The sequence below is a fragment of the Pyxicephalus adspersus genome, chromosome Z (assembly GCF_032062135.1).
Source record: "Pyxicephalus adspersus chromosome Z, UCB_Pads_2.0, whole genome shotgun sequence".
Classification (NCBI taxonomy): Eukaryota; Metazoa; Chordata; class Amphibia; order Anura; family Pyxicephalidae; genus Pyxicephalus; species Pyxicephalus adspersus.
This window is the reverse complement of record NC_092871.1, coordinates 50,126,558-50,139,162: the sequence shown is the minus strand read 5'-3', so window position 1 is coordinate 50,139,162 and position 12,605 is coordinate 50,126,558. Positions and strand designations below refer to the sequence as shown.

Here is a 12,605-nt window from a genome sequence, read left to right as displayed (position 1 = left end):
TCTTTAAACCACTTTAGCTTAAAAGCACCTTTATTATATATAGAGGCTGCTGCAGTTCATATGTTTGTTCTGCAGAAAGGAAGGCTTACCTGTGTTCTGATATCATGTGGCTGTTTAAAGAAGAAAAAAAAAGAGTTAATGCTCTCTATGTCATAAAGAAATGTAAAGCTTAAAAAAATGTTTTTAACAAAAGCACCTAGCTAGATTGCATCTGGAAACAGGTAATGTTACCCTAAATGTTCACTTCTTTCCTTCCTTTCCTTGTTTGTCTGTTTTAGCTTATGTGTAACAAAGCCAACCAGACAACAACACAAGGAAAGTGCCCTGATAAGAAAGAAGCAAACATGGTCTTAAAGTGTCAAGGTGTTTCTGTGTGAAAACATCTCTGGTCTGAACCCTTCACTTATACCGTGTTTCCCCGATGATAAGGCAGGGCCATCAAATAAGACAGCCCCCCCTTTTTAGGTAAAAATGAAAAATAAGCCCCCCCCCGCAAATAAGCCACCCACCGATTACTTACCAGAATCGCGTGGTGCGGTGGGTGACTCCGTGTGTGGTTCCTCCGTGTGGTTCCTCCGTGCGTCCTCTTCATGAAGAGGAAGTGACAGGACTGAAGTGACTCCGCCCACGCAAACACACGTGACTCCGCCCACGCAAACACAGGCAGCTTCCCTCATCCCTCCCTAACGGAGACTGCAGGAGTTTGTTCAGGAGTTCAGACAGGTTTTTTTTTGCTGTGAGCAATACCACTCTATATACGGTAAGCTTTAGAATGGGACATTAAATGGTACAGTATATTATTGATTACAGTAGAAGGGGACAATGAATGGATCAGATTAATCAGAAGGGAACAATGATTGGCACAGATTGATCTGAAGGGGACAGGAATGGCACATGATTGATCAGAAGGGGACAATGATTGGCACAGATTGATCAGAAGTGGACATGAATGGCACATGATTGATCTGAAGGGGACAGGAATGGCACATGATTGATCAGAAGGGGACAATGATTGGCACAGATTGATCAGAAGTGGACATGAATGGCACATGAACAATAACTGTGTACTGTAGTCTTCTTCATGGGTAAATAAGGCATCCCCCTGAAAATAAGCCCTAGAGCATATTTTGGCCTTCAAAAAAAAATAAGACAGTGTCTTATCATCGGGGAAACAGGGTAGGTTGGCAATATTATCTAATATCTGAGTACAAAACAGATTTGGTTGCATTTTCTTTACCTCAGATGTGGAAAACATATGTGATTGTGTCCTGTAAATGCCAATTGGGATTTCTGCGCTGGATGAACACAGTTTCTGAAACAGCCGTCCATATGATCTGATCCAGAGATCTTCCTCTGTGATTTTCATCTACAGTAAAAAAAAAAAATTTTTAATACTGTCATTGTACTTTTTGCACTGAATGGAAAGGGTCCCAATGAGGAATGCAGGACTGGACAAAGCTATCAGCTAATTTGGGCAGCATGGTGGCTCAGAGGTATCACTCTGACCTTTGCAGTGCTAGGTCCCAGGTTCAAATTTCGGCCAGGACACTATCTGTATGGAGTTTGCAGGTCTTCCCCGTGTTTGCGTGGGTTTCCACCGGGTACTCTGGTTTCCTCTCATACTCTAAAACCATGCAGTTAGGTTAATTGGTTTCCCCCAAAAAATTTACCTTAGACTGTGTTAAAGACATTTGTCTATGCTAGGGACGTTAGATTGTGAGCTCCTTTGAGGGACAGTTAGTGACATGACTGTGGATTTGTACAGAGCTGTGTAATATGTTGGCGCCTAAATAAATACTGTGTGATAATATTAATAATAAATTAAGTATGTTCCACCCACAGAGGGGCAATGTTGTACGAATACATATAAGTAATTCGGAATTCCCAAACTTTTATTCTACAATGTAATCCTGTGGTTGTCAGACAATGGTGGTGCACTTTTACCCTACAGTAGAAGAAGGATCTGTGTGCATTAAATCTCGGTATCCCAGTCACTTTGTTTGGCCTCCACTGTGGTTTCTCCTACCCCCACAAAAAAAAAAGTGAAAGGAAAGGATGAGTATCCCCGAATACTCACTGCACACAAATAGCCCGAGCCTGGTGTGGTGTCCAACCCAAGGAGCAGCCTGGTGATGGTGATCATATAATCCTTTACAAATGACTGAAGTAAGAGAAAACTTTTTAAATAAAGTGTGTGCAGACAAAACATTTGTGAAAATACAGACATGCATACAAATTCAATGCAAAGTAAACTTGTCATGGAAAAAAATACACAGGCTGGCATTGTTGACCTTACTTAGAATATGCTATGTGCTTGGATTTGTCTGGCTTCACTTATTTTGAGTCACAGACTCAGCAATAGAAACTTAGATTTATTAATCACTAGGGTTGTTCCAGATCGATGATTGGAATGCTTTAAAGTCAGAGACAGGCAGTCAGCATGAGGGATGGGGTACCAATAATATAATTCTACATACCGTATTTCCCCATGTATAGGATGCACCTTGATTTTGGAACCCCAAATTTGGAAAAAAATTATTTTAATATATAAAGTTATTGAACTTACCGTATTGAACTTTATTCTTCATAGAATTCATACAACTCCTCATCACTGTCAAAACTCTCATCCATATGATAGTTCTTTGACTTGTCCTCATCTATGTCTGATGACGAATCACTGTCTTCATATATTGCCTCATCCTCAGTTCCATCTATGGCGTTTGAAATACCACACTTCTTAAATGACTTGACAACGATCTCAATCTTCACACTATCCCAGGATCTTTTCACCCAGGTACAAACTTCTCCTATAGTTGGTTTCTTCACTCTTCCTGCTGGTGTCAATTTGTCCCCAGAAGCCAGAAGTCCATTCTTCTCTCATAGCAGCTTTGAAAGGTTTGTTAATGCTGACATCAAGTGGTTGGAGCTGGGATGTCAAGCCTTCAGGTATGACGGCAAGTTTTGTTTTCTTCTCTGCATCAATCTTCTTTGTGTTTTCTGTTATGTGTACCCTGAACTGATCAAGCGCCAATAGAGCAGGTTTGCAAAAGAGTGCACCTGGTCTTCTGCTCCAAACTTTCTCAAACGAGATAGATACAACTGTATAATGGCTCTTTTTATGTCCACTTGCCTTCACAGTTACAGTCTTCACCCCCTTCTTATCAACAGTTCTGTTACTTGGTACACAAATTTGAAGAGGGACCTTGTCCATATTTGCAACATGTCCCAACTCAAACTGATGTGTCTTCCGACATTAAATGACAAAACAATGAAATTCAAAGACCTTCTGTTGATAGCTTTCAGGCATCTTTTGGACAAGTCTGGTGCGTATACGCATGCTTATTCAATGTCGTTTCATAAACCTGAAGCACCAATTGTGTCCTCCTTTAAATTCAGTAACTGTATGTTCACCAGCAATTCTTCTTGCCTCATGCTGAATCATCTTTGTAGACACAGGAATTCCGATTGCCCTTTGCTCTTCAACCCATATCTTTAATTCCCTCTCCAAATCAGGCCATTTTGCTGACTTGCCTCTCATGGCCTTCTTCTTCTGTGGCATCTTCAGTAAGGTCTCTTCTTCCCGTAGCCAGCCTCCGACTGTTTGCTCAGTTGGAGGAGGACCAAATTTACATTCAGCAGCACGATTTCCATTCTCTTTTGCAAACTGGATCACTTTTAATTTGTATTCAGCACTGTATGCAAATCTTTTCTGAGCCATGGCTTTATTACCTCCGTAGCGCAAGTGTGCTGCGTAGGCATCCGTAGCTGTATAAACCCAATAAAATAAAAATATCTGGGAAACAACAAGCGCGATAAAACATGATTTGCAAAAAAATCTACCATTGTATAAGACACACCCTGTTTTTAAACCCAGCATTTTTCAAAACAAAGTGCTTCCTATACATGGGGAAATACGGTAAGTCTCCCAACATGGGTCTGCTTTTCACATAGCACCTGTACCAAGCTAAATGATGCTACCAGTGACAATGTCCTTCTGAAAATGATAGCAGCCTTGTTGTGCCAGTCCAGTGGCTTTAATAAGTCACTTATCAAATAGATTTGTGCAGTCACTGAAGTAATATGGTGATGCAAAAAAGCATTAGAACCATTTGATTAGCATGGCAGCCAGGCAAATACCATCTCCAGAATAAAGTCACAAGTGGTCGTTTCCTCATTTCTCTCAGTGAAGACATATTTGGATTAGTCTAAGTGGTATAGGTTGTACTCAATGTCATTATGTTTTCATATGTAATTTGCAGATAGGACCAATATTGTCCCTGAAGGCTTGAAAATTGTATATTTATATATCCTCTGAGCATACCATGTATGACAATATAAACAAACTGACCTGATATAAAAGTGTATCCAGCATGCTGATACTAAATACTCGACCAGCAGCAAATGGAAGGCGAAACATGAATGCAAGATTGGATCCATTTTCTCTTTCTTTCTGTAATGACACAAACTGAGCTCTGACAAGATCCAGGGAAACCAGATATCTATAAACATTAAAGTGGAAGTTTAGACATTTCCATGTCAAACCCCCTCTCATTTTCTTTTTATGCCCATAATCTGTGTGATCAGGAATATACTGTACATCTCATTTCATATCCTATGCATACAATATATCCCAATTTCTATATAAATCCATCTCTATATCTAATTTCATTTATCTATTTCTATCTCTCCATATATTTCTATAATCTATTACTGTACAGTACATCTATGTATCTCAATTTTTTTATCTATCCTGTTCTATATCTATCCATCTTCATCCATCTATTCTATCTACCCATAAATTTTATCTATTTCTATCATTCTATCTTTATCTTCCTAAAGTGGGAATCTAGCTTTAAATACACTAATGTTTCAATATTGTATATTTTATTAAAAAAAATCAAGAAAAAGAAGGGTTGAGAAGAACAGGGTTTTTGTGGCAAATTTAAATTGTATTGTTGCAATAACAAAAATTATAGTAATACATTCCAAAACAGAATTGTGGTTAAAAAGGAGTTCCAAAACCTATTAAATCATCATGGGTCTTGTAGAATCCAAAATCACTATAAAATAATTATTGTTGTGGAATTAATTTGGATATTTTGTGGAACATTTTGTGATTGCAACAATACAATTCAAATTTGTTTTTTGCCACAAAACCCTGTTCTTTTCAATTCTTTTTTTTCTTGATTCTTCAAGTGATAGGGGTTGGCTACTAATTTAATGTGGGAGGGAACAAAAGCCTTGTATTTTATAAAATGTATCATCAGTGATAGAAGCAGCAAAGGTACCTTTTCCAACTTGGAAAGAGCGAGTGAATAGCAGTCTTTTGCCCGAAACTGCATAAAGCGCATGTTTGACGGATGTGTCAGTTCAGTGGTAATGCTGAGACTAGGGAACAACCTAAAAACAAAAGGATCCAAATAAATTTCTGTTCTTTGCATGCCACCACCATAGCTCTGAAGATCTGGTACACCTAAGAATGGTGACCTAAAGATGGTGACAAATGTTACACTCTGATGGCAAGTCTGTAAGAATATTGTAAAAAACTATGCTGTCTGATTAGGTAAACATGTTTAAGGTAATACCTGGCACCACACAGATTGTTCTGAATATATACAATCAGACATTAATATATATGGCTAGCTTATGACATAAATGTTACAATTTCCCCTGGTACTGATACTCTGGTATCAGACATGACTTTTTTACTGGTTTACCATGGCAGACCAAATTTTAATTTCCAATTTAGTGGGCCTGAAAGTGTTATTCTTCAGAACAATTCTAATTCAGCAAAAAAAGAAGAAAAAAGCAAAAAAGCAGAAAAATAAAAACTCAATCACAGGTTTTAAATGTCACAGCTGTTTGTATATGATGATAAGTGCTGGTGAATGCCGCTGGCCTATTGGCTGTCAGAAATTTGCAAATAAATAAAGTAATAACTCTGCTAGTCTTTTTTTCTCCCAAATGGTTTTTAAAAACCTTCCATCTGCTGTAAACATTTCTAAAGGCTAATAAGGAACCATTTGTGCCTCTCCATCTGTCATGGGAGCCTTATTTCCAAATTACCTAAATCTGTCCTCAGTATATACATTTTTTAAGGTAAACCAGTGCTTTATCATCATAAAAAATGTGAATATTAGGAAACCTGAACTTTAGTAACATTCAATTAAACAACAAACAAACACCATAGATAAGGTGTCCCTAAATAAGACTAAATATAAGGTGCTTGCCAACCCAAAAAAATGAAATGAATATAAATTAGAACAGAACTGATTTATTCAGTCAGTCGCTCAACCATCTGACAGGTGAGTTATTTACTCATATATATCTCTCCTCCATCTTTTTTCCTACTATAAGAAGTAAATTACTAATATTGATATCTTTATTGATCTCTGCAAAATGATACAGCAGTCAAAATGTTTATCACTTTTGGCTAAAAAACTTTTTTTCTCTCTTATGGTTTTTCATTACCCAGCTATGTTATTTGTCAGAATATTCATCTATATATATGTAATAACTATCGCACTGTAGTAGGTTGTGATGTTCAGATAACCATACCTTTTTGCAAACTGATTTTTGTAACATTATGAACTATGGCTCTTGTATCAATATTTATTCCTATATACTTCTTCATTATTCTTACTTGGGTATTCTCCGAAACGTTTGCTAGCCACAGTTTTCCAGGCTCCAGTCTGGATCTGTGCACATATCTCTGATACTCATGATTAGTTGACTGTTTAGTGCCATTGCAGATGGCCTTTCTATTGATTACTTACGACTGTAAGGATCTGAAACATTGATATTGTTTTGTGAACAAATATTGTACTTCAAATACAAAAATCTTGCCTATAAGACCTATAGACTTATAGACCCTTCTGTTCCTATTTATTTTCACTTTAGTAACATTCATTTAATTCATAACATGGGTGGGAGTACATTTATTAACAAAGGTTACTTTTAACATTTTCAATCAGTAATATGTTGTGTTATCCATGACTCATAATTGAATCCTATGGAGAATGGGCCTACACGTGGCAACTTTACTTCTTTTGAGCCACCATAAGTTGTAGATATGATTGTAAGAAACTGGCAAACTATTCCCTCCTAAGTTCCATACAGGACTGGTACAGTAATTGCAACAGTGAAACTGGGATATAATTTACCAGATTCAAAATGTTTTTTTTGAAAGTTTTGACCAATTTCTTAAAAATTATTGGATAGTTTAAGTTTGATCAATACAATTTTAACCCCATATACCTGTAGTTGAAATGATTATTGTACGTCTTTAATTGCTTTGTGGATTCAACAAAAATGGAATTAAATGTTCAACCCCTCAAGCTTCAACACAAACTCAATTCAGTGCATAGGGGGATTTTATACTGAAATAGCAAATTGTATTTCCCAAAACCAGCATGAAAACATTATAATTTGGTGACACTCAGTAATTGTTCACACCCCATCAAAAACTCTTTTTGCTTTTCCTTTCTGATGACACTCATATACAGAGTCCAGAATAAAATCTATTCAGTTCTATATAAGAAAGGTTGAGCTGCTCCCAAATGATGTACAACGAGTGTCTGAGCAATGTAGAATCCTGGACAGAGAGCAGCCACTACCTCACCTGAACATAGTCTGCACATTCACAATCGTCTTTGCATCTGCCATGTAATCTTCTTCTGCACTCATTGTGCTCTCCTTGTCTACCACCACCAAATTGTCTGCGTAGATTATTCCACACTGCAGTAAATTATCCAAACTGGGGGGGGGGAAAGGAGGACAGAAGACATTTCTGCATTATTTTTACAATGTTTGCAATAGTACATATACAAGAATTTTATAATGATTAAACAAATATACAAGTACATATGTCACATTTTACATGCATGTCTTATAAACCATTTGACATGATTGCCTCTCAGCATCCTGTGCAAAGATTTTCCAGCATGCTCAGCAACAATCTAAGCACCAGCAGGCTCAGAAGGGTCATCACAGGACCAGGTTAACCAACCTGTTAACCTTGCTAAACACACACTCACAGGTAGACTGCCACCACGAGCTTAGACGAAGGCACGCATTGTTACCCTTGACAACCTTAGGATTGTGCCTATTTTAGTACTGTCGCTGTCACTCCAGATAGGGATGGGTCAGGGTTCACTTTTTTAGTAGTGCTCAGGTGAGTAAGTTACAGTATTTCTACATAGAGCATTCATAGATTCAACTTACATTTGTTATAGAGTTTAATAGGAAAAATGAATCACAGAATGATAACAGTAGCAACAGTGTAAAATAAAAGGTAATAACTGTGAATTCATGCCTTTGTCTAGGTTGTTGTATATAGCTATTAGTCAGAGTCACTGTGCTCTCTGCAGTGCTTAATCTGTCAGTGCCGTTGTCTTTAGCAACAAGATGGCATCAGTGAGAGCTCCCTCTGCTAGGCTTACATGGCTTTTTCTAAGCCAATACACACAGAAGGGACTAATAGCACCATCCAATGACAGGAGGGTGTAGGCCGTCTGAGGGTGTGTTCACATGGATTATGATGTTCTGTGGACACACCTAGGATACTCCTATTATGGCCAGATACCTAATTCAACAGGTTCAGGTTTTATGAACTGCTCAGATAATTAGTTAGCACAAAATTTGGCGTTCAATGAGACCAAACTTGGTACGTTTGGGACCTATGGTTCACCAGAACAGGCTAAAGATTGTTTCCAGGCTTTTGTGAGGCCTAGGAGACTAATTACTGATCTCAGAATGGTCACTTCACTACCCTTATCTGCCAGATCCTGAGTTTTTTGACACCTGACCACACAAAAGCCAACCTTTTACAATGCATGTTATAAAATAATGGAGGTAGAAAGATGTGCTGGTGGGATATCTGATGACAGAGAGAAAAATTAACATTTATCTTTCTGTGTACATACTATTAGACACAAGCCCTAAAGAGGTACTCTAATCTCTACTGCTGTACCTTAAAGGGGCAATCTAACATACTCCGAGTATCCCAGTATCACACCATTGAATAAGCACCTTGTATATACTGCAGAAATCAAATGTGTGTGTGCGTGCATGTGTGTGTGTGTGTGTATATATATATATATATATATATATAAATATATATATGTATTTATATACATATATATATATATATATATAGATATATATATTCAAATCTAGTCAAAACTATTATTTTATTTTGATAATAAGACAGAAAGGGTGTTAACAGGATAGGCTTGTTGGAAATATTTTGTGTAAAAGGATAGGATTAGGTTCCTGCCAAAAAAATTTATATAGAACATATAAAAGGTTAACTTGTGTTTATTGTGTGTAGAATCCAGGTAATCCTATTACCAACATAGCTCGCCCAGTCTAAGTATATAATTGAGGCAAAAAGAAAAAAAATCTAAATTAGCAATACAATAGATACCTATCTTAAGGTTATTAGCTTATCTCATGTCCCAATGCATTTCGCCAAGATGACTTCCTCAGGGGATTATTGAGATCATGATGATAGATACTTCGAAGAATAATAACTAATCAGTACACAGAAACAAACAAAACAATACACATATGAATATGGTATAATAAACCAAATAACAAAGAATTCTATGTAGATCCATCCAATGTAATCAATCATAAATGACTTACATAGTGATATTAAGGTGCTTAAAAGCAGAGGTGGACGATACCACGAAGTTATCCACATTGAAGTACCCCTAGTTCCCTTTATGGGGTAAAAATGGGTAAAAATAGATAAGATAAATGGTGAGGTATAAGTGAAAGTTTGTCGAAGGCTACCCAAAACTGACAAACAAGGAAACAACTTGTTTCTAGATATCAGGATTACCAAATACCAATCAACTAGTTATTATTGTTCATATCTATAATCTTGATCTCAATAATCCCCTGAGGAAGCAATCTTGGCGAAATGCGTGGGGACATGAGATAACCCAATAACCTTAAGATAAATATCTATTGTGTTGCTAATTTAAAGTGTTTTTCTTTGTTTTGCCTCAACTATATACTTAGACCAGGAGTGTTATGTTGGTAATAGGACTACCTGGATTATATACACAATAAACACAAGTTAACCTTATATATGCCTCAAAATCCTACTTTTCACTCTATCTCTCTCTTTCTGAATATTGAACAATTTATTTTGATAAGGTTTTATGGCATGTCTGGTGTCCCCCCCCCCCCCCCTTATTTTTTATATTTATATCACAGGGACTTTAGGGATGCAAGTAAAGAGTGAGAAATATTGTGAAATAAGGTAGACAGCTGCTCAATACTGATAAACAAACCTACTTATCTATGGTGCCAACCATGAAGTAGACCATTGGAAAACAGCATATTGCTTCTAGGAAATGATTGTCTGGCCTAGTAAAAGAAGAAGACAAAAGAACAAAAATACATATATAAATGTAAAAAGCAAAACTTGCACCCTGAATATCTGAGCTTGTGCCTTTAAAGGGGAGCAAGACCTGTTTAAAACAGGGTTTCCATTTAATGGGCATGCCTACCAGAGGACCAGATCACTGCTGGAAGGTGATGTGACATGCAGCCTGGAACCCTAAACCCACCCATATAGGAAAATCCCCACAGGCAATAGGATGCTGCACTGTGCAAAAAATAAAATATAAAAGTGCGGAAATTGAAGTAGGTATTTACAGTAGTGTTTGGCTTTACATCACACTTGGGGGCTCACAGTAGCACGATTTTTAAAAAGCAGGCAGGGCAGAAAGTTGTAGCAAACTGAATAATTGAAATGGTTCAGGAACAGGATTATATTATTAAAACTGAAAATTAGAAGTTTGCACCCATTCATTTACAGCTAGAAAAAATCCATTCAGAATTGTGTTGTGCTGGCTTCTGCCCCTTCACAAAGATAAAATATAGGAATTACGTACGGATTGTCCAGGAGGAGAACGATCGGATTGAGCTCTTTGCGTGATCTGTAGTATGCCCTTAGGGGAACGATGAAATTATAGAGCCCATTTCCAGCAGTCTCTGCAGACACAATAATCAGTTTGTTCTTGAAGCCGTAGGCCTTGGCATCTTCAAAGCTGTTGTGTTTGCAGCCCTGTGTGTGCAGGGAGACACCAAGTCTTACTGAAGAATGCAGGAGACACCTGTCAACACACTCCCCGGGGACACAGGCACATTTTTTGCCTGGCTGGGTGCCTCTTGTGCATCAGAAAACAATATGACAAGTACCAGCAATTTATAACTCTCCAGTGCAATCATAAAGTATCAACTCAACTTCCAACAAAGTTCTCAAACTTGCCAAAGTTTTCTAAATTTTCTGAGTATATTCCAACATTAAGGCAGCCACAACACAGGAAAAATTATCTGACACAATTAAAACTTTATTTTGCATACTCATTTGTTCAAACATTAGTTTAGAATTACTTCATATAACATATAATACCTTATCTAAACGTAGGCAGCAGAATGCAGCTTTCGATGGAAGGAGGTGGCAAAGAGTTGGCGAGCTCCCAATATATGGTGAATTTGGGGGGTATCCTTTCACATAACTATGAATTAAAAAGTATAATAAAGAATATTATTCATGACTATCAGTTTACCAGGCAGTAGAGAGCAGGCGAGACTCATATTTTCTGATCCTGAAGCTATGCTTATAGGAAGTGACCTTGTCCTTTTTACCTCCAGAACCAAAAGTGTCCTTTAAAAACCTTTGACTTATCAATATGCGTGCAGCATTTGTTAGAGGCAGACAGAAGAGATTAGATACAAGGATGTGCTAATAAAGCCTGATAAAGCCTGATCTACTTCTCCTCTCTCTGCAAACTGTTTTAAAATTTCAGCTGTTTATAAGGAATGAAAGCATTTCAGTATAAGTATAGACAACTATACTTGGTACAGTATATACTTGTTTTCAGTGAAGGCCTTTTCCCTACACAATAGTGTATTACAGACACACTAGTTTATATTCATTTTGAAAAGGCTGTCAATACAGAAAAACAGGTTTTGGTATCCCAGAGGAATGCAATATTTAGATCATATGCACCCAAGGAATTATTATCTAAGGATACGTACACATCTGCAAAAATTATCGCTGGAAAACGAACGATTAACGACAGATTGATTATTCACAATTTTTTGTTCAAATATAATCCACCAATAATGTACACAAACTAGAAACGATTGTCTGAACGATGCAGGAAGTGACAGGTACCAGAGAAAGTGTATCACAGAACAATCAACGATCGTCGCCCAATCAGGTCCGCGGGATGGTCGTTCGTTTCCAGTGACATTCATCGTTCACCGACGTCATTGGCCAGTCGTTCACTTTTTTTGTTAATGATTATCGGACGATCAGGCGTTAATCATTTGTTTACAAGAATACTTTTTGCACGTGTGTGCGTAGCCTAAGATATGTTCCCAATTATTGCAGGTAATCTGATAATCAGCCACACGAGGGCAGCATTGTACCACGATAGGAGTCAGTTCTACACGTTGGGCCTGATTTAATAAAGCCCTCCAAGGCTGGAGAGAATACACTTTCATCAGTGAAGCTGGGTGATCCAGCAAACCAGGAACATATTTCTTAAATGTCATTTGCTTTTTGCTAGCAAATGCTT

At 37.4% G+C, this 12,605-nt stretch overlaps 1 protein-coding gene across 6 annotated transcripts in view; it reads right to left on the bottom strand.

Annotated features, from left to right (window-relative positions):
* KCNT1 (potassium sodium-activated channel subfamily T member 1) overlaps nucleotides 1-12,605 on the bottom strand; it is a 187,491-nt gene that overhangs the window by 21,162 nt on the left and 153,724 nt on the right. For all 6 annotated transcript variants that reach the window (XM_072429352.1, XM_072429355.1, XM_072429350.1 and 3 more), the window contains 9 exons: nucleotides 11,432-11,537; nucleotides 10,911-11,083; nucleotides 10,309-10,380; nucleotides 7,622-7,756; nucleotides 5,289-5,400; nucleotides 4,349-4,450; nucleotides 2,078-2,161; nucleotides 1,238-1,366; nucleotides 90-110 (listed from right to left, as the gene is read on the bottom strand). In XM_072429352.1, coding sequence (XP_072285453.1) covers nucleotides 90-110; nucleotides 1,238-1,366; nucleotides 2,078-2,161; nucleotides 4,349-4,450; nucleotides 5,289-5,400; nucleotides 7,622-7,756; nucleotides 10,309-10,380; nucleotides 10,911-11,083; nucleotides 11,432-11,537 — 934 coding nt within the window. The remainder of the gene's footprint in view (nucleotides 1-89; nucleotides 111-1,237; nucleotides 1,367-2,077; nucleotides 2,162-4,348; nucleotides 4,451-5,288; nucleotides 5,401-7,621; nucleotides 7,757-10,308; nucleotides 10,381-10,910; nucleotides 11,084-11,431; nucleotides 11,538-12,605) is intronic.